General features: G+C 49.0%; 1 protein-coding gene across 1 annotated transcript in view; it reads left to right on the forward strand.

Annotated features, from left to right (window-relative positions):
- Positions 1-15,738, forward strand: part of LOC132455504 (mitogen-activated protein kinase kinase kinase kinase 4-like) — a 45,049-nt gene extending 29,311 nt beyond the window's left edge. Inside the window, 16 exon segments of the mRNA XM_060049366.1 lie at positions 376-417; positions 419-477; positions 678-805; positions 1,522-1,616; positions 3,085-3,263; positions 4,227-4,335; positions 5,224-5,580; positions 6,968-7,085; positions 8,482-8,652; positions 9,507-9,650; positions 11,233-11,367; positions 11,568-11,668; positions 12,094-12,243; positions 13,044-13,203; positions 14,249-14,388; positions 14,671-15,738. Coding sequence (XP_059905349.1) covers positions 376-417; positions 419-477; positions 678-805; positions 1,522-1,616; positions 3,085-3,263; positions 4,227-4,335; positions 5,224-5,580; positions 6,968-7,085; positions 8,482-8,652; positions 9,507-9,650; positions 11,233-11,367; positions 11,568-11,668; positions 12,094-12,243; positions 13,044-13,203; positions 14,249-14,388; positions 14,671-14,754 — 2,172 coding nt within the window. The 3' untranslated portion in view covers positions 14,755-15,738.
- The last annotated feature ends 2,284 nt before the right edge of the window (positions 15,739-18,022 follow it).

Genomic DNA, 18,022 nt, shown 5'->3' on the forward strand with positions numbered 1-18,022 from the left:
GCTGTGTCGCTGCGCGTTGTCGATTTTATTTATTTTGCTCATTTTGTTCCGCATTTCTCTCAATCGCAGAATGGAGCTGTGATAGTGTGCGCTGATTATGTTTGGCTTCGTCGCGGCTGCTTCGGTGAATCCTGGTGTTCATCTCGTTGGTTCCTTTTTCTTTGCCGTTCGCAATCGCAAAACCGCCTGGCAAAAATCGCTGTTATGCTGTCTTGCCGCGTAGTACTTTTTCGGATGCTCATTCGAGTGTGTGTGTGTGTGTGTGTGTGTGTGTGTGTGTGTGTGTGTGTGTGTGTGTGTGTGTGTGTGTGTGTGTGTGTGTGTGTGTGTGTGTGTGCTGTGTGTGTGTGTGTGTGTGTGTGTGCACCGCGTCAGGTCCCGGTGAGGACGACGTCCAGGTCTCCTGTGCTGTCCCGGCCGCGAGTCGCCCTTGCCGACGCAGCCTAGCAACCAGGTCGCCCAGAGGAACGTCGGCAGGTAACCATGGAAACCAATTCATTCAGTGGACCCCCGCACACAGGAAGTCAACGCTAACAATAAAGTTTGCCGATCCTTTGTTTTGGTTGCCAATGCTAATGCCGCCTCCGTTTGTCACGCCAACATTGACCGCAACACGGACGGGTTGCGAAAGCTAATGCTGATGCTAGGCTAACCGCCCTCCCCTTGGGTCCCGTTAGCAGCGCGGAGCCCCGTCCGCTGTGGGACCGCGTGGAGAAGCTGCAGCCGCGGCCGGGCAGCGGCAGCTCCTCGGGCTCGTCCAACTCCAGCTCCCAGGCTGGCTCCGGGGACCGCTTCAGGCCTCGCTGTGAGTCCCCCGGTACTGTGGCCCCCCCTCCTCCCTCACACCTCTACTAACACCCCCCCCCCCCCGCCCTCCCCCGCGCTCGGTGGGGATGCTAGCCTCATGGGCGATGAACTAGAGGCCATCTTGGTTCCAAATGCCGGGTCTAGTAAGCTAGCGACTGGAACCGAGATGGAACCAAGATGGCCGCCAGGTGAACTCGTGAAGCTCTCCCTGAACTGACCTATCCTGTACAACAAATCATTATTGAATGGCTTTAAGCGTTATCTACAGCCTTGGTGTACTGTGCTTTACCAAAATTATTGAAAGACACGTATACGATTTTGTTTGTAGATGGGTTGGGAAAAGTTAGGGAGAAAAAACAGTTTTTTCTTTGCTTAAAATTAACCTCCCCATACTAATCCTAAACACCATCCTTTTAAACAAACTGGTTCTGTTTGTAGGAATAGAGCGTCAGTTCATTTCCGTTAAATTGTCATTTTAGAACGAACCGATCAATGAAGACTCCAAAGGGCAAAAGACCAAATAAGGACTTCCCAACGCTTCAGAATAGCCGTTTTATCCCACACTTGGTTCTTGTGTTTCCAACCGTCGTTTCATGTTCAGAACCTGTCAAACCTGTGTCTTCTACACAGCCCCTGGTGTATTTCCCTCTTTGCCGTTGATTACTAACTTTACCGTTGCCCCCCCCCCCCCCCTTCCTTCCCCTCCTCCCGAAGCCTCTTCCAAATCCGAAGGGTCGCCCCTCCAACGACCGGACAACGCTGCCAAAAAGACAGAAGACAAGAACCTGGCCAGGCCAAGCCGGCCAGCCGTAAGTCTTACACTTCAGCCTCCTTAACTCGGAGCAAGGGGGGCTTTTAATTTGGAGACTTTTGGACGCGAGATAAATGAGGAAAGGTGTGAAGATATAGCCCTAGCTTTCGCTAGAATCAAGGTGATCTGGGTTTGTATTTCTGAAGTGTTGCCGGTATGCAGTGAGTCTATGGACGCTCCTCTTAAAAAACAAACGAAAAAAAAGGAGTAAGTCACTCAGTATATTGAAACCGAGTGACTCACTAAAGCAGCGTCGATGGATTCATTTCAGTAGAGTGATAACAAGTGTTTTTCCTGTCACACCGACGGGGACCAAATAGAGTTCAACCAGACATCCGAACTTGATTTTCTCGTGTTTTTTCATTCCATTATTTCCCCCAACAATGAACCTCTGAGCCATGATGTGGTTGTCTGGGAATTTCTTAGGGTGACGTGGTAAGCCTGATTAAAAAAAACAACCAAACAATGGATGGCATGATGATGTATGACATGCCCCGCGCCATTTTGTCCCCCGGCACGGCCCTTTTCATAAAACAAACACAAAAACCTTAGATATGATTGGATACGGTAGTACAACCAATCACCAGCGGTTCATTCGATTATGCTTGGGAATGGTTGTAGCTTTCGGCCTGTGTAGGAAGTGACCACGTTATCTTTCCCTTTGCCAACTGCCTGGTCACTTTCTGCCCCGAATCACTCGCGTCTCATTGGCCAGACACCACGTGACGTCACACCACGATACACCGCTTGTCATTGGCCAGACACCACCTGACGTCACACCACGATACACCGCTTGTCATTGGCCAGAACACCACCTGACGTCACACCGCGATACACGCTCCTCATTGGCCAGACACCACCTGACGTCACAGCACGATACACCGCTTCTCATTGGCCAGACACCACGTGACTTCACACCGCGATACACCGCTTCTCCTCTGATCAAGGACGGGCATGAGTCCTAACAAGCTCCAACTCTGTCTTTGTAAACGCTTTTAGAGGACACTCTCCAGTCTGGTTTAGAGGGTGGGCGGACGTCACCTTTTTGTGAACTGTAACTTGGCCGCTGAAGGATGCTGCATCACTGTCCTTGCAGCGAAATTTGACCATGCTGTCCTTTTTATAACCTCATCAAGCAAATCTTTTCCAAAAAAAGTCATTACGAATGGGATACTAGAGACTTATTATTGGCATAGACCCAGGGTGTTCCAGAACTATTCTAGAGGGTTCTCTGTCCGGGTTTACTTGAGTCTTTCAAGTGCTTGACTATAAGGCGACCAGCCATCACTTAAGCAAAAATGATGCTACGCATAAAAAACACAAGTGGCTGAAAATGTCTGTAACACGGCACACTGGAAACATGAACGAAATGTCAATGAACAAAATTTGAACAAAATTTCTAGTGACGGTGAACACAAACTCTGCCTGATTGATCTTTTGACCCTTTGGGCCCCGGCGTCTCCCAGGACCTGACGGCCCTGGCCAAGGAGCTGCGTGCCGTGGACGACGTGCGGCCCCCGCACAAGGTCACGGACTACTCCTCCTCCAGCGACGACTCGGGCACCACCGACGAGGAGGAGGACGAGGAGGTGGACCAGGAGGCAGGCGAGGAGTCCACGTCCGGGGCCGAGGACTCCAGGGCTGGGTAGGTCCCGCCCTTCGCTGCTCCCCTTGCGCCTCGTCTTCCACGGGTGCCCCCCCCCCCCCCCCCCCCCCCCCCCCGTTGCCTCGCTGCTAAGCTCGTTGCTAAGGGTCCCAGGGTGTTGTTTACCACCACCGGGTGTAAGGCTGGGTTATGGTTCCGCGTCTACGCACCTCAAGGGGGGGGGTTTAAGGACCAGTTACGTCCTCGCGGACCCTCCTTGGGGGCCCCGCGAGGGCCTGACGTGCGCCTTCCCCAAAAATTGGAACCTTGCGTCGAGGCGACGCAAGCAGCGAGGGCTGTGTCCGCTCACTAAAACCCCGACGCGGAGCCGAAACGGGTTCGCGACGGCGTCGGGAGCGTGTGCGTGGTCCGTTGCGTCGTGTCGACGTGGAACCGTAACTGAGCCTTTAGTCGTGACGGTGGGGGGGGCTCACAAGTGGGAGTGTGGCCTCCCGGATGTCTGGATGACTGACCGCCCCTCACACCTGGTGTGGAAAACGGGGGGGCACCTTTTTTCATGCGCGTCTCAATCGCGTTGCTTTGATTTGCTTCATCACTTGCTCAAACGCTCATCCTGCTAATGCCAAAGGCTAACGCTAGTTGTTATTAGAGTCTGCTTCTCCCCGACAATTCAAATAATCGCCAAACACGGGTTATTGTAAATGCTGTTTCAGATTGGCTCAAATTTGGGACTTTCCATAATTTAAGTATTTCCAAATTCTGTGCCAACAAACTCGTTGGTTCCATGTCTGTTGTGTGCTTGGCTTTAGAACAACAAGGCTTGCCTCAATGTTTCACAGAGCAGTTTTTTAAAAAAAAATCTGGCTATGGTCACGCTGCTTATACTCTGCTCGTTCCTGCACCTTTTTGGGGGGGCCGGGGGCTTGCTTTGCATGTCTGCGGCTGCATGTCTATTAACACGGGTCTCGCTACGGACGTCAGATATTCCCATGGCTTCTACAGGAGGCTGAGCAACGGCGAGACGGAGTCCCTGAAGACCATGTTGGCCGAGGACTCTGAGAGCGACCAGGCCACAACGCCCTCCAAAGACGGCACCCTGGTCATCAGACAGGTATGGCCCTGGCCGTGACGATGTCTCCCCCCCCCCCCCCCCCCCCACCCCATTTACTCGACCTGGATCTCCGCTGGGGATAGGGTGTGGTGGGAGGGTGGCTGGGGATGGATCCGTACGTTGACATGCGAGACGAGATTTGTTGCAGGTGAAGTGACCAGGCGATGGTCGTTTTTTCCAGTTTTGTGTTATCGCTTTGGTTTGCTCTAAGGGGACACGGGTTCACGTTACTGGGTTTCAGCGACGACGTGAGAGTTGGGGAAACCTGGTTACTGCAGTGACTAGCTTAGAATGGCTTTCCAGCACTCGTGTAAATGCACTGTTGAGGTTCGTCTCATCAACTTTATTATAATCCACTTTGTTTTTCCGTAGCAACCTTTGTAGAACCAAGTTTACAATCTCCTCTTTTTAATAGCACATGTATATTACCGGCACTGCGGATATGAACGAGCACAGTTTGGGACACACGGCGATGGGTGAAGAGAGACGGCCTTTTTTCTGTCTGTGTATTTTCCCCGTTTCCACAATTGTTTTGGTTAACTGTCCGAGCCTATCCCGTCACATCCTTCGCGCTCTTCCCGCGCGGCCGTACTCGCTCAAGTGTACCGGCGTCTGGTTCAGCTAAGAGCCCATTATCCGGCCCGACAGGGATGGAGAAGCCTGTTTACCCTCCCTTTTATGTCAGCGAAGTGCCTTTTTCAGGGTGTGTGTAAACCCTATGAATTATGTATCGTGCCGGGAATACCAGAGAAGGCGGGGGGGGGGGGACATTGTGTGTGGGGGTGGGTGATGACGTCACCTAGCGGTAGCTTAGGAGCCGATGGGGGGGCCCACGCCCTGTTTCCCCCCCCCCCCCCCCCCCATGGTGTGCCTGTTCTGTGCTTGCAGAGCGCCAGTGAGCTAAAGAGTGCGGCGGCGGCTCTGGTCGCCGCCGCTGGCTCTGGCCCGCCGGAGAAAAACGGCTTGCACCACCTCCCGCACCACCTCCTCCTCCTCCACCAGCAGCAGCAGCAGCAGCAGCAGCAGCTGCCCGACCTTATCCAGCAGAGCCACCCCTCCCCTTCCTTGGCCGCCTCCTCCTCCGCCTCCTCCACCACCTCATCCTCCGCCTCCTCCACCCCCATGCCCTCCTCCTCCACCTCCACCTCCACCTCCACCTCCTCCTCCTTCCCCCCGGCGTCCAGCCACAACGGCTCCCAGGCCTTGCGGCCGCAGAACCTCCTGGATCAGCTCAATGCCGAGGAGGTAGGACCCCCCCCCCCCCCCCCGCCCCCATCTCCCCCTCCACCCTTCCCCCACCTCCCCGACATCCACCTCCACCCCACCCTCCTACTCACACACCGGCGACGCCGGAACGGAGCGCAGAGATGTGTACACACTGTCGGCCCCGCCCCGTGGCGTTTGTTTTGATCTTTGGGTCGGGGGGGGGGGGGGGGGCGTTGCCAGGACGATGAGGTCATCATCAGTCGCGCAGAAGTCGGTTTTTCGAGTGACCTCCTCAAACCGGTTTCTCGTAGCGCATTGTGTCGGCGCAGCCTGACTCACCCGTGTGCTGAGGATCAAATGCAAATCCTATTGTTAGGATTCCACCCCGCGACTTGTTAAGCGCTTGTGTTGAGACGCTAGCGCTTTCGGCGAACTAGCTAGGCTGAATCAGTGTGTACTATTCTCTGCGATCGGTTCTTGTTCATCGGTGCGCACCGGCCCCCCTCTCCCTCCCCCGCCTTCCCCCCCACACCTCACCCTCCCCCACCTTCCCCCCACACCTCACCCTCCTTCTCTCTCCGGCTCACTTCTCGCCTGGCTCACACCTGGTGCACGGCCTGACACTTACCAAAGATCCTGCTTCTCCCAGCGCTGCCCCCTGGTGGTGGAACGTGGTCATGGCATGGAGGATCAGTTGTTGATGTGGGTGCAGCCAGCACAGGATGTGCTCCTTCATTAGGTGGCACTGGTGGAAGGGAAAAAAAAGAAAAAAAGGTTAACAAAATAAATGTCCTGCTTTTGCTTTTGTTCTCGATTCCTTCCCTGAGGTAATTTACCCATTTGGGTTGAATGAGGATCATTCTCTCGTTTGGTGAATGGGGTTTGGGCTAATGAGCAGCGGCTAGGCCAAAGTAATGTGGAGGACTTTTACTTTGTTAAGCTGTGCGTTGCTAGTTTGTCCGTCCTTGTGTGCCGGGGTTAGGGGAGTCAAGAGCTGCATTGCTTTGTGTCTGTAGTATCTACACGCCAATCTTATCCGTAGGAGGACGGTTTTTTTGAAGGAGCGGATGGCCGAATGTCCATCAGCTCTCTTCCCCCTTGCCTTTAATGCACACAGCTTTGCTTTAACATTACTATTTCTTGTTTCCCATGTTTTGTTTTTAACACCAGGGCTTTTTGTTGCCGCTTTCTGCCTTCAAAGTCTTCCCTAACCGCTTGCGACTGTTTTTTCCACCTGATCTTGATTCGTTTGGGTTTCTGTGATTGGTTTGCGTACGCCGAGTGATTTAATTCCCGATTGAGTCTCTCCTTGAATGAAAAACGGATAACTCAACGTTTGTTTTGCACAACGCGAGGCTTGCCGATTTGGGTTTGTTGATGTGTGTTTGTCATTCAATTAATTGTGTTTTGGCTTTTCATCGTTCAGACCCAGTCGGCCAGCAGCACCATGACCAAACACAAGTCTTCGTCCTCCTTCACTCCCTTCATCGACCCCCGCCTCCTCCAGGTCTCGCCCTCCAGTGGCAGCTCCCTCAACAACATGGGTGAGTTGCTAGGTACGTCTCCTCTTTCTTTCCTTTTACATTTAAATGTACACTTCACATTCAGGACGCTTTTATCCAAAGCGACTTGCAATAAGTACATTGGTCATAAGAAGTGAAGCAACATATCGCTGTCAGTACAGTAAAGATGTTCATAGAACCAAGTGCAAGTTACATTTATATTTGTTTTAAGAGGGTTGTCTCATATCTGGCTGTAGGTGAGTCTCGAAACTAAGAACTCTACATTACATTTGATATAATTGTATTCTTAGTGGTTTATCTGGCTTGTTAAACCACTTGGTAGACATACAAGTGACTGTATGAAATATCTTTATTTTATTATAACTTTAACGATGTGCAGTAAAAGCCACGGCAATTTCCTAACGTCCTCCCCTCATGTGATTTAAGTGTTTTTTTTCTGTCAAAGGACGGTTTGGCAATCCTTAAAAAATATCCTTCGACACCTCAAAAATATAGTCCTCACCGACTCGACTGAGATGATGGGATGCATTTCAAAACAGCTTACATGTGTCACATCTGTATTTACACCTCCTCACTTGGGGCCATGGAAACTGTTCTATCAAATCATTGTTCAACACTAGACTATCCTCTTGTGCAACCTTGCAGTGCTCAGATGGAAGCACTGCATTCTGGACTGTAAATCTGCCAGACTAATCCAGATTGGCAACCCTAGCGTTGGTGTCTCAACTTCTCTAAGGTCTTTGTGTTGATTTATGTTTCGACTCTTCAATCATTTGGCGGAAGCTTTTATCCAATGGGAACAGTAAATAACAATACATTTTTACCTTATACTTGATATTGTTGATTGAGGGTATATATTTGGACATTTAGTAGTCAAAATCCCTACACTGACATACTGCATGTGTCATGTACCTTCTACCTTAGAATCTAGGAGTTTGACTTTGTTCTAGGTTTGAGATGAAACAAATTTTTAGGATTTCCGTTTTACGACTTTCACACACCATTAGCACTGACGTTTGTGTTCGAAGCGGTGCACAAGATTCCGATTTTGCCGATTTCCGCCCGGCCCCAAACATCAGATTTCCACTTTAGGGATGATTATGGTTCCTCGTCGACGCAACGCAAAGACCACGCAGTCGCAAACCAGTTTTGGTTCTGGGTCGGGTTTTGGTGAGTGGACCGATCACAAACTTTGCTCCCTAGCGCATTATTGGTGAGGCTCACGTCAGGCCCCGCCCCCTTCTGGACATAAGGAGGGTCCGCAAACCCCCTTGCGTTGCGTCCACGTGGAACCATAATCAGCCTTCGAGTTATCTCGTTCGCTACGCTAACCCAACGGGAAAAAAGGGAGTTTGTTCTCAAAACTCGTACCGTAACCTTTCCCCTCCCGTCTCCTCCCGTCCGTCCGTCCGTCCAGCGAGCTTCGGCCAGGACGTGCGGCTGCCCGAGGCTCTGCGCGCCGACCCCTCCCGCAAGGGCTCGGTGGTGAACGTGAACCCGGTCAACACGCGCCCGCAGAGCGACACGCCCGAGATCCGCAAGTACAAGAAGAGGTTCAACTCGGAGATCCTGTGCGCCGCGCTCTGGGGTGAGTGTGGGTCGTGAGCGTGCACGTGAGCGTGCACGTGAGCGTGCACGTGGCGGGAAGCGCGTGCACGTGGGATTCATTGCTGTGGAATATCAGGCACTGCTATTTGTGCCCGATACTGTTACTATAATATACATTTACTACAGACCGTATACAAATACATACAGAGGCTGTAATATGCATGTATAGAGGCTGTATACCAAGACTACAGTCAATGTAGTTTACATTACCACAGGCTTTATACGAATACTACAGTTATTGTAGTATACTCGGGTACTCCCTGAGGATTTAAGACTTGCCCCAACTCTGAGCAACTTTAAAACAAGACTGAAGGCTTTTATGTTTGCTTTAGCTTTCTGCTAAATCTTAAATACATTGCACTTTCTAAAAAGCTTTTTTAACTTTGCCTCTATTTTCTATTTTAATACTAAAATGCCTTTTTTTAACTTTCTATTTTACCCATTTCTTTGCGTATGTTCTCTTTTACTTATCTGTTATTTTACTTTATTGTATAGCAATGTTTATGTGGGACGCACTTTGAGTCTGCCTTGTGTATGAAAAGTGCCTATATATTACTACAAGCTGCAGGCAAAAACGACAGTTTTTGTAGTGTTCAGCCCCACAGACAGTAGTCAATGTAGTATACAGAGAGTTCATAAAGCCTCTGAATACACGACCAAACACTACCACACAGTACACCGCAGTACTTTTGTTACATACATGAACATTTTCGTGTGTGTGGATCACCGTGACCGATAGTCAAAGTCATCGGGCCCGTTTCAGCGACGCGATGCAGCATTTGTAAATGTGCACCGTTTGATACGCGTGCGTGTTTGTGCCGCGCGTGCGTGCAGGTGTGAACCTGCTGGTGGGCACCGAGAGCGGGCTGATGCTGTTGGACCGCAGCGGCCAGGGGAAGGTCTACCCGCTCATCAACCGCCGGCGCATCCAGCAGATGGACGTCCTTGAGGGCCTCAACGTACTGGTCACCATCTCGGGTACGGAAACACACGCGCAGGTCTATCATAGAAACGCACTGGTCACCATCTCTACTATAGAAATGGACTGGTCACCATATCTACTATAGAAATGTACTGGTCACCATATCTATTATAGAAATGTACTGGTCACCGTATCTACTATAGAAACGCACTGGTCACCATCTCGGGTAGGGGAACACGCACAGGTCTATCATAGAAACGCACTGGTCACCATCTCGGGTACGGAAACACACGCACGTCTATCATAGAAACGCACTGGTCACCATCTCGGGTAGGGGAACACGCACATCTACTATAGAAACGCACTGGTCACCATCTTGGGTACGGAAACACGCGCATCTACTATAGAAACGCACTGGTCACCATCTCGGGTAGGGGAACACGCAGATCTATCATAGAAATGCACTGGTCACCATGTCTATTATAGAAATGGACTGGTCACCATATCTACTATAGAAATGTACTGGTCACCATATCTATTATAGAAATGGACTGGTCACCGTATCTACTATAGAAATGTACTGGTCACCATATCTATTATAGAAATGTACTGGTCACCATATCTATTATAGAAATGGACTGGTCACCGTATCTACTGTAGAAATGTACTGGTCACCATATCTATCATAGAAATGTACTGGTCACCAGCTCTGGTATAGAAATACTCATCTACTATAGAAATGTACTGGTCACCATATTGGGTAAAGAAATACTCATATATATATATATATATATCATAAATGTACTGGAAAGCTACGAAATAAATAAATAGGTCATCCTCCTATACACATAAATATACAGTATAGAACAGTAACATACTGACGTATTCCCAGCCCAGTTTGCTTTCCCTGTAAAGATCCCCTTTGTATAAATAATGTCGGTCTTTTTAAAAATGTAAAACCTTCACTATAAGCAGAACAAGTCAAGGCTGCGCCCATAATACGACCTGACAGCAAAGTGTATACTAAAATATTTATTGGCCAACGCATGGATCGTCAAATGCTTGGTGCCAAGGACTGAGATGGAAAGAGCTGACGTTGGTATTGGTTGATTCCTTCCTCCATCTTTGCTAGCTAGCTGGCTCATGCTAGTCTACAGCAAGAGGGGAAACTGAAGCCCTTAGGTCAAACAGAAAAGACCAAGTGGCGAAAGCACTCAAGTTACTACGACTCTACCATATCCTCCATCTTTAAATGGTAAACGGACTGCATTTAAACAGCGCTTAGGTAACCAGTGGCCACTCGAATCGCTTTACAATACCGCATAAAAATCACAGATTCATGCACACATTCACACAACGACGGCGGTGTGAACAACACAAGGCGACAGCCAGCTCGTCTGTAGCAGTCAGGGTGAGGCGTCTCGCTCAGGGACACCTCGACACTCAGCTAGGAGGAGCCGGGGGTTCGAATTAGCGACCTTGTGGGTACCAGCCAGCCTGTGCGGCCCCTTTACAAGCTAGACCATGCTAGGCTTCAGCTAGCTAGAGGGTGTGAACATACCAAAAACAACGCATGCAATGCGATGAAACATATTGCACGAGCGGCCCGTTGATTATTCCCTCTCTCACGCCACGCAGGCAAGAAGAACAAGCTGCGTGTCTACTACCTGTCGTGGCTGAGGAACAAGATTTTGCACAACGACCCCGAGGTGGAGAAGAAGCAGGGCTGGGTTACCGTGGGCGACCTGGAGGGATGCGTCCACTACAAAGTCGGTAAGTCCAACCCAGAACCCTCCCACTTTGAGGGGGCCGGTCGGTGCCTTAACTGCTCACTGCTTTAATGTACAGTGCACTGTTCAGGGGGGCCAACCTTGGGGATTGAACCCCCAGTACCTTACGCCCTGGGAGTCGAACACTCTTATCACCACTACCCTTCCTGACCTAGATCCCTCCTTCCCTCCTTCTCTCTCTAGTGAAATATGAGAGGATTAAGTTCTTGGTGCTGGCTTTGAAGAACGCTGTGGAGGTGTACGCCTGGGCGCCCAAACCCTACCACAAATTCATGGCCTTCAAGGTAAGAGCGTGCCCGTTAAGAGGAATCAAACGCATCCGACCTCAAAACGAAGGGTTGGTGGCACACTGGCTGGTTGGATGTCACGAAACATCACATTTAGAGCATTTGAGAGATGCTCCTATCCAAAGCGAGTCAACCATCATGCAAGGCGACAGCCGGCTCATCGGTTAGGGTTGAGTGTCTTGCTCGGGGACACATCGACGCTCGGTGAGGAGCCACGGATCGAACTAGCAACCTTCCGGTTACAAGTCAACCTGCTGTACCTTCTGGGCTAAGCCCCTTATACGTGCAATGAACCAATTGGAACCCATCAGTGCAACAACGAGAGCAAACTATCGTCGCTTTGGTTTTATTTTGAGTGTTCAGTCGGGGCTTCGGATTCAGATCGGTCGGGTTTGTGTTTATTTTTATTATTTGCTCCCCAGTCTTTCGGTGACCTGGTGCACAAACCTCTGTTGGTGGACCTGACGGTGGAGGAGGGCCAGAGGTTAAAGGTCATCTACGGCTCGTACTCGGGCTTCCACGCCGTGGACGTCGACTCCGGCGCCGTCTACGACATCTACCTTCCCACGCACGTGAGTAGCGCGCGCACAGTTGGCACGTGAGAGGGATCACACCCTTCTGGAAAGAATATGGACCGTTGAAGTCATTGGTCGATCTGGTTTGAACACTTTTACGCGATGGTTTTGCAACGAAATTACTAATTTGTTACCTTTTTGTATAGTTCATTTTAGTGGAGGATTTGTAATGGAAAGATGATTCTAAAAAGCACAGAATGTGTTTTTCAGGCCCCTTACAACCCTCTCGTCCCTAACCAATCCACTTCTAATATCCTACTCTACACAAGTACACACACGTTCCGAGCAGAGCCCGACCGATATAGGATTTTTAAGGCCGATACCTTTACGAGAAACGCGCAACAAAACAAACAGATTTCCCTAACATTGGTTATTTGTTATCCTTTAAATCCTTTTCACTCTCAACTAACGCGTAACAACAGCAAAACTGGACATGGTAGTCATGAATTAAGTCATGCTTATCGACTTTAGAGAATTGATGGGGATGTTCTTTTAATTGTTATTCAAGCAATGTATGTCTCGTGACAGTTGCCAACTTACCATGAACACACTTGCACACATGAACAACGCCGATGATCTCCGTCATTCACTCTGCCTGACTCTGGCTGAATCAGCGGGTTTGGGGCGTTAGAGCGCCCTCTGGTGGACAAACGTTTAAAAAAATATATATACATTTATCGGCCATTATAAGATACCGAATAGTTTAAATATCGGCCGATATATTGGCCTGCCGATATATCGGTCGGGCTCTAGTTCCGAGGCCACTCGATTGATTCGCCGCACACCCCTCCCCCCAGATCCAGACCAGCATCCAGTCCCACGCCATCATCATCCTGCCCAACACGGACGGCATCGAGCTGCTGGTGTGCTACGAGGACGAGGGCGTCTACGTCAACACCTACGGCCGCATCACTAAGGACGTGGTGCTGCAGTGGGGCGAGATGCCCACCTCCGTGGGTACGTCGGGGCCCCTAAACCCCCAGACTCTCAGGAGCTTCCGGACTCAAGAGTTTCCCGCCACGGGACGCAAAGCGGGGTCCCCTTCTCTTTGGCTAGCGTTAGTAAAAGCAGCGGCGTAGTAAAAAGACGCCAATTGACAAATTAGTCAAGCGGGGGGGATTGGCCTTCTTGCGTTGTTTATGGCAGCCATTTTAATCCTTATCATCTGGAAGGAGGGATCCTCCAAGATTTTTTCCTTGCTAATTACGAGTTTTTTTCTTGCCCTCTTAAAGGCACCCAGTGCAACTTTCGAGGCTTAAAAATAAACATTCAATTTCTAGTCTTTTTTACACGTAAGTTTCAATAACTCCATACCATTACATACCGACATTTAAGCAGCAAAGATGAGACGTCGTTGTGTGGTGAGAACTGATACAAAATCGATAACAACAACAATGCCGCCATTTTCTTTATTTTTTGTAACCTACAATAAATAAAGCAGGCTTCCAGTCAATGGAAAAATGGCTTCTCCCCACCGGCGATTGTTGTTGTTTACGATTTTCTATCAGTTCTCACCACACAACGACGTCTCATCTTTGCTCCTTGAATGTCGATATGTAATGGTATGGAGTTATTGAAACTTACTACGTGTAAAAAAAGACTAGAAATTGAATGTTTATTTTTCATTGAATGTTTACATAAAGTTGCACTGGGTGCCTTTAAGAGGGCTGGGGTCGGGGGGGTGTCAACGATATTTGGCCTATCAAGCCCTTTGAGACTGTACCGGTGATTAAGGGGTATACAAATACAATGCATGAATTAAATTGGGTTTTTCTTGCCCACGGTAGGCTGCGATAAATTTTGGAGTTGAGCTGGTTGAGGTTGATGCAGAAGCGATAATACATAACTAACCTATACTGAGTTAATATCATAGTTTTTTGGACGTTTCCCGGGTTAGATTTAATTGTATAACGCTTCGTCCATGTCGACAACGAAAGCCCCATCGCACACAGGGCCTGAATGCTTGTCTGACACATGCCCCCCCTCTCTCTCTCTCTCTCAGCCTACATTAGGTCCAACCAGATTATGGGCTGGGGGGAGAAGGCCATCGAGATCCGCTCGGTGGAGACGGGACACCTGGACGGGGTCTTCATGCACAAGAGGGCCCAGCGGCTCAAGTTCCTCTGTGAGAGGAATGACAAGGTGAGACAAACGGCTCGACCCCAGTAGCAGAGGTACTGACATTCAGATCCGCCAGGAGAGTGTCGGTAATGTGTCCCCAGGGTGATTAGGAAACTGGACATGTAAGCGTGAGTGGAGATGAGATTTACTTTTGAATCATTAGATTCATGTATTTAAAAAGAGATACTTTCATGAGCCTTTGGTTCATGAAAGTGTTCCCAGACCGGTGGAAATTAGTTCTCTGGAGAAAGCCAACGACCACGAGGTTACAGTCCCTGACCCTCTTCCCTCTCCGTCCCCCAGGTGTTCTTCGCCTCGGTGCGCTCCGGCGGCGCCAGCCAGGTGTACTTCATGACCCTGGGACGCACCTCTCTGATGAGCTGGTAGTCATGACGACCGCATCCCCCGAAGAAGAAGAAGAAGAAAAAAAAAAACGGGAAAAAAAAGGAAAACCAAACCTGCCGGCCAGGCAGGGGTGGGCGCGACAAAACCACACACTTAAAAAACACATGCACGAACGTACGCACGCACGCAAAAATACGAAAAAGCGGCCGACGGACTTTGACGATACTTCCCGAAGAAGACAAACGACCCTGTGCTGATGTATAGACTGAACTGTATTGGACATTTGTTTCGTTAGAGGAGGAGGAGGAGGCGGCGGCGGCAGCGGTTGGGGGGGAAGGATTTCCAACTGGCAGACGGAAGAGTCTATGTGTGTTTGCGGGAAGGGGGGGACTGGGGTGTAATCGTACCCTACAGCATGGAACAGGCCCCTCCTCGTGGCGCGCAACCCCCCCTCCCCCCTAGCCCTTTCGCTTCCCCTTGTCTCTTTCGGCGGCCATCTTTGAGGTGGTGTAGCATGGATGGTAAACATATACGTGTCATAGTAATGCTTAGTCTTCTGTGTGTGTGTGTGTGTGTGTGTGTGTGTGTGTGTGTGTGTGTGTGTGCGCGTTTGGAGGAGGGCGGGGCCAGAGCTAGAGTCTGTAAAAGTGAGAAAAAGGCAGATGTGTGCGAATGGAAAGTGTGCGAGTGTGTGGATGCTAAGAAGTCAGTTCCGTACTAATACCGTTTTGTTTTAAAGGCCGCCCTGATCCCGCGCAGGTCTAGTGTCGGCCGTTTGATACCACTCGCCAACCAAATTGTATTCCTGTGTGATCCTAGCTTGACATAAATCCCCAGGGCCTTGTATCTGCGTACTTATATTTTGTACCCTGTTCTCCGTTAAGGGGAGATCCACCAGGGGGTGACATTCTGTGCCATTGTTTGTGTGTCTTTTTAAGAACTTTATAAGTGTCCCCTCAAATTACAGGGTATGGGGGAATTGACTTGTACATAGGCATACACCTCGCGCAGGCGTCGCCCCGACAGTGGAAACCCCTGTTCGATGGTACACTGTCGTACTTGTGTGAGCAAAAAGCAATTTGAGCTTAACCTGTCTGTACGTCAGTGGTCCTGACGCGTTGACGACCAACCGACCCACCCACCCTACGAAACCCCGGAATGAACGTGAAACATCAGTCATTATCAGGGCTAGCATAAACTGTGAATTGGGATCACCAAATCATCGGGATGGCTGTTATTCTTTTCAATACTGGTCTATAGGTAGAAATAATCATGTCAGTTGAATGTGCTGTAACGCGGACCTCTCGATAAACCCCAAAAGACTCCGCCGACGCTCAACGTCTTTTTAAGATCATGTAGCTTAAGCGAAAGCATCATTCTGTGAGTTTCGTTCCGAACTTTTTTTTTTTTTTTTCCGGCGGATTAGTCCATCATTTGAAGGGAATCCGGGGGGGGGGGGGTGTAAACGTTGTAGTGGGAGCGCTGCAAGACTGTATTAACACTTTAGCTTGAACCAGCAATATGATTTAATATCGGACCTCGTTGCAGGCAGTGTCGTGGTGTTTTACCCCCCCCCCCCCCCCCCCCCCTGTTGAAACGTCCTATGTGCAGACGTATGTTTTTAACATTTGGTTTGAGGTCCAGGAACTCACCACGAATCGTGTCCTACATCCCAGAATTGTATTTTTACTTTGCAATCAATGTACCCCAGCCCCCCCCCCCCCCCCCCCAACCAGACGGCAACAGTTTACTGTCTTTAGATGAAGGGTCGTGTGTGTGTGTGTGTGTGTGTGTGTGTGTGTGTGTGTGTGTGTGTGTGTGTGTGTGTGTGTGTGTGTGTGTGTGTGTGTGTGTGTGTGTGTGTGTGTGTGTGTGTGTGTGTGTGTGTGTGTGTGTGTGGCCTGTAGAAGTAAAATTTAAAAAAGCCCGTACCTGATACCTTTTTATAGACATCTCACCCACAGACTCACCTCTTGTTATGGGGGGCCTCATGTTTTTTTATTTTCTATGTTTTTGTGATTTTGGTTCCCGTTCCGGTTCCAGTCGAGGCGGTGCCTTCCCTTCGCTGGAGAGTGTAGGATCTGCTGCCACCTTGTGGCCATCTGCAGAAAGGATACCAAGATAAAAAAAAATACGTCTCGGAGACAAACCACTTGGGGGGAGGGGGAGCAACACGGCAACAAATATTTAACTTGGGGACTTAGCTAATTTTTGTTTATGCAATTTTTTTTTTTACTAATTATTCTATAACCCACTTCGGATATGCGACTGCAGTGGTTTTTACGATGCAGACACCTTACGTTGGAAATGTTTACAGGAACAATTGTTTTGTTAAAACCAATGTGCATCGGTGTATTTATGGATTACCTTATAGGGCAGTTAACACCCCCTTCCTTCCCCCTTCACTTTTTGTACTTTGTATTATTCTCTTTTGTATTATGGTTTTGAGGTTCGTGTACAGGAATAATCGTAGACCTCTTGCTAAGGTTTCAAACCACACAATCCACGTTCTCGTCCCGGGTCAGGCGATGGCATTCCCGCGATGGTTTGAAAAGCTGTGCACCAGCCAGTTGCCCGGTGACATCATTTGTCTCCCTCAAATGTCTTTCTTACCTCTCTCTAATTTATGTCCTCTATCTCTTGTGTGCTATGGGAGTAACTGTATTTTCCTGAAGGTCTTTTTTTTTTTTTTTTTTTTCATTGAATAAAATCTTAAGTAATCTACCGGGCATCGTCTTTTGTGTTCAATGGTGACTTACAAAAAAGATCATGCCACTAGTTGTTAAGCCGGTGTTGGTAATACTCCTACAAATGTATTTTCTCTCTTAAAGGGAAATGTGGGTCACCTGCTTGTTCTGTTGTTGAATCAAATACATTGACTCAAATTACTTACAGGCATCAAATAAGTAGCCTTTTTGTTTACGTTGAATCTTTGCGGGATACCTAAAACCAAGCACGCCATACCACGTTTTTTCCCTGCCTCTTCACTACTCCTAGTTACATTAGTCATTGAAAAGTTTTTTTTAACCACTAGTGGACTTTGACCCACCTTTGAGACCAGATTAGTGACAGCCACACTGCTTTTAACATGCACTTTGTCTTGTATGTGTTGTGTCTCATGTCTTAATGCACTGTAGCTCGTACCATGGGAAAGACATGCCTAACGATAAAATAAAGTTATTTGTATGAAATTTATGTTGATTATACCTACCTATCATCATAATTCAATGTGCTACCCCCGATGTTACCCCTTATATTGCAATTCAGAATTTATATTGTTAGTTATATTTTATTATTAAATACGTGCAAT

This window comes from Gadus macrocephalus, chromosome 4, assembly GCF_031168955.1.
Source record: "Gadus macrocephalus chromosome 4, ASM3116895v1".
Classification (NCBI taxonomy): Eukaryota; Metazoa; Chordata; class Actinopteri; order Gadiformes; family Gadidae; genus Gadus; species Gadus macrocephalus.